Source organism: Morus notabilis, unplaced genomic scaffold, assembly GCF_000414095.1.
Source record: "Morus notabilis unplaced genomic scaffold, ASM41409v2 Scaffold1372, whole genome shotgun sequence".
NCBI classification, from domain to species: Eukaryota; Viridiplantae; Streptophyta; class Magnoliopsida; order Rosales; family Moraceae; genus Morus; species Morus notabilis.
Window position 1 is genome coordinate 176,379 of NW_010361271.1, and position 2,871 is coordinate 179,249.

The 2,871-nt window shown below is 29.4% G+C and overlaps 1 protein-coding gene across 3 annotated transcripts in view; it reads left to right on the forward strand.

The window, feature by feature from the left end:
• Positions 1 to 810: 810 nt before the first annotated feature.
• LOC21389458 (shaggy-related protein kinase alpha) overlaps positions 811 to 2,871 on the forward strand; it is a 6,732-nt gene continuing 4,671 nt past the window's right edge. The window contains exons 1-3 of one of the 3 annotated variants that reach the window (XM_024166196.1): positions 811 to 989; positions 1,545 to 1,749; positions 1,872 to 1,964. In XM_024166196.1, coding sequence (XP_024021964.1) covers positions 1,639 to 1,749; positions 1,872 to 1,964 — 204 coding nt within the window. In that variant the 5' untranslated portion in view covers positions 811 to 989; positions 1,545 to 1,638. The remainder of the gene's footprint in view (positions 990 to 1,544; positions 1,750 to 1,871; positions 1,965 to 2,871) is intronic. The other 2 variants (XM_024166194.1, XM_024166195.1) reach the window with 2 other exon arrangements.

The following is a 2,871-nucleotide window of genomic DNA, read 5'->3' on the forward strand; positions in this document are numbered from 1 at the left end:
CATCAAGAAGTTGACTTGTTCGAAAAGATCTTATAAAGTCAAAAAACATACGTAGGGTGCCAATTTAAACAAGCTCAAAAACAACTTGTGGATTAATTAAAGCCATTTCAAATAGGCCCTAGCGCTTTTTTTTTTTTTTTTTTTTTCCATAGAATCTCTTTTAGTCACTATCTTTATAATTCTTTACACATATTTATTTCATTATCTTATTTTTTATTTAAATAATATTATATTAGTAGAAGAGTCTACATATTAAATAGTAAATACAGAAAAAAATTAAAGAGTGACAAAAAAATAATACTAATATTTCTTTTTTTTTATTATTATTATCAAAATGTGCGAGGTTGAAATTGAAACATATATTTTTTTTTATTTAAGTTTAATGTTTACTTTTGTAGTTCCTAAAATAGAAGCATATATTTTCTCTAAAAAAAAAATAAAAGCAGATATTGAGAAATAATTAAAGCTATGAGATATAAATATATATTCATTTTACAACTAAAATTTTATTATTATGTTTTATTATAGTATTTTTCCTTAAAAATTTAAATTTAACTTTTTACTATAATATTTTTTTCTCACATGCACAATTCAAGTTAACTTGAGTTGTGAAATAAACACACCCATAATTAACCCTACTTATCCAATTAAAACCTTAAAAATACTTATTAAATAAATATCAACATTAATAATTTTTTTAATAAAAAAATCAGAGCTAATAATTTAGGGCTCTTCTTTGACTGTCACCAGCGCATCAAAACACAACCACACACACGAAAGTGCCAAAATAAACTCAACACCACACTCTATCTTTCTTTCGCTCTCTTACGATCCATTTGTAGAAAGGAAAGGAAAGTAAAAGAAAGGAAAGGAATCCCTCCCTAATCTCGCACAAATCCAGCGCCAAATCACGGATCTAAGCTTTTGATTCTCTCTCTTTCTTCGCTGATGATCCCTATTTGATCTTTGCTGTTTCCCACTTTTAATCGGTAATATAACTTCTTCGAACATCATTTCATTTCAGTTCTTCATTAGGGATTTAAAAAGAAAAAATGATTTTTTTTTCTTGTTCAATGTTTTGCTTTTGGTTATTTGGATCAGCTTGCTTTGAGTACCTGGGTGATTTTTTTTTCCCTTTTTTAGTTGTAGCTATGATTTGTCTCATCCTTTTCTGTTTATTGGATTTTATTAGTTGGATTTCTTTTATAATGATGTTGGATCTCTGGATTTTTTTTTTTTATATATTTTCTTTTGTGACAACTGTGTTTTTTGATATTTCTGTAGTGGGTATTTTTAGAAGCTGAAAAAGGTTCCTTTATTGCTTTTTTTTTTGCTCGTGCAATTTTTTTTTTTTTGGGTTTTATGATTAATGATTTCTTTCTTTTGATGGCGTGATTGGTTACAGTTCTTCTGCCCCTCGTTTTCGCTGGGCATTTTTTATTGGTGTACATCTCATGGAGCTTTAATTTGTGCTCTATCTTGGTTTGTGTAAAGAGGAATGGCAGTGTTTAGTATATCATATCATATAAGTTGCTATTGAACAGATGAATTTACAAGGGGGAATTGATTTTGAGCAGTTAATGTTCAGCTTTATGAAGGCAAAAATATAAAAAGACAGGAAGAGAACTTTTTTGAGAAATGGCTTCAGTGGGAGTGGCACCTGCTGGTGCAAGAGAACCCAGTGGTCATGCTGCAGGTGTTGACAAGTTGCCTGAGGAGATGAACGATATGAAAATTAGGGATGACAAAGTATGTATTATATGGATTTATGTTAAGTATTTTGTTACTTTAATGGTTTCTGTATACTCTTATGTTTTAGTTATCAAATGTTTGCCCCGCCAGATGCTTACAAACCTCCCTTTATGCTGTAGGAAATGGAAGCCACTGTCGTTGATGGTAACGGGACTGAAACAGGGCATATAATTGTGACGACTATTGGTGGTAGAAATGGCCAGCCAAAGCAGGTATCGCTTTTGCGCTTCCTTGTATTTGTTGTGCATTTTGATTTTGAACTGAGTCCTATTCTTATAATTGATGACGGCTTAGTTTGGTAATGCTGTGGATTTTAAAAAAAGTGTTTTTAGTTGTGCTGAAAGAAAAAGCTGCTGTTCCAAGAAGCAGTTGAGTGTTTGGTAAATTGTAATTATAGTAGCTGTGCTGGTTCCAAAATCAGTAAATAGCGTTTGGTAAATTTTAAGGTGGAATTGCTGTGGGTATGTAAAATGACCAAAATAGACATGATATGAAATTTAAATATATATAATTGTTTTTGGTATTTAAAAATACTTGTTTAATTTTAAAAACACATAATATTTTGATTTTGAATTTTTTAACAATAAATTTATGATAATTAATTCTCTTTTTTTTTTTTCATTTTTTCATTCACAATATAATTACAACTAGAAGAAGCATTAGTGACAATTACTCAGGGACAGTTGTAGTCTTCGAGTTGTGGAATTATTTTTGGCATATAACTTTGCCTTCTCAAAAATATCAATTGGCCTCATCGCCTTTTGCTAAAAAATTATACCATTTTGTTCCATCCACAGAGACCAAAGTATAAAGGCTCACAAGGATAAAAAAACCAACTGAAAAGAAAACGTGTAACTGAATGAATGAATATATGCAATCTCTTTTACATTTGTCGGTGAGTAGGAAAAAATTATCAGAATGTAAGGTAGATAAAAATCATATAACAAACATCTCATATGAAGTAGACAATGTTGGGAATAGTGTCCTAGAAGCATGAGATGTAATAGGATATTTATTATTTATTTAATAAAAGAGTTTATTCATTATTTTATGTGTATATATTTATGAATATTTTATGAATATCAATGAAAATTCCATGATTATTTATGTAACCTTAAA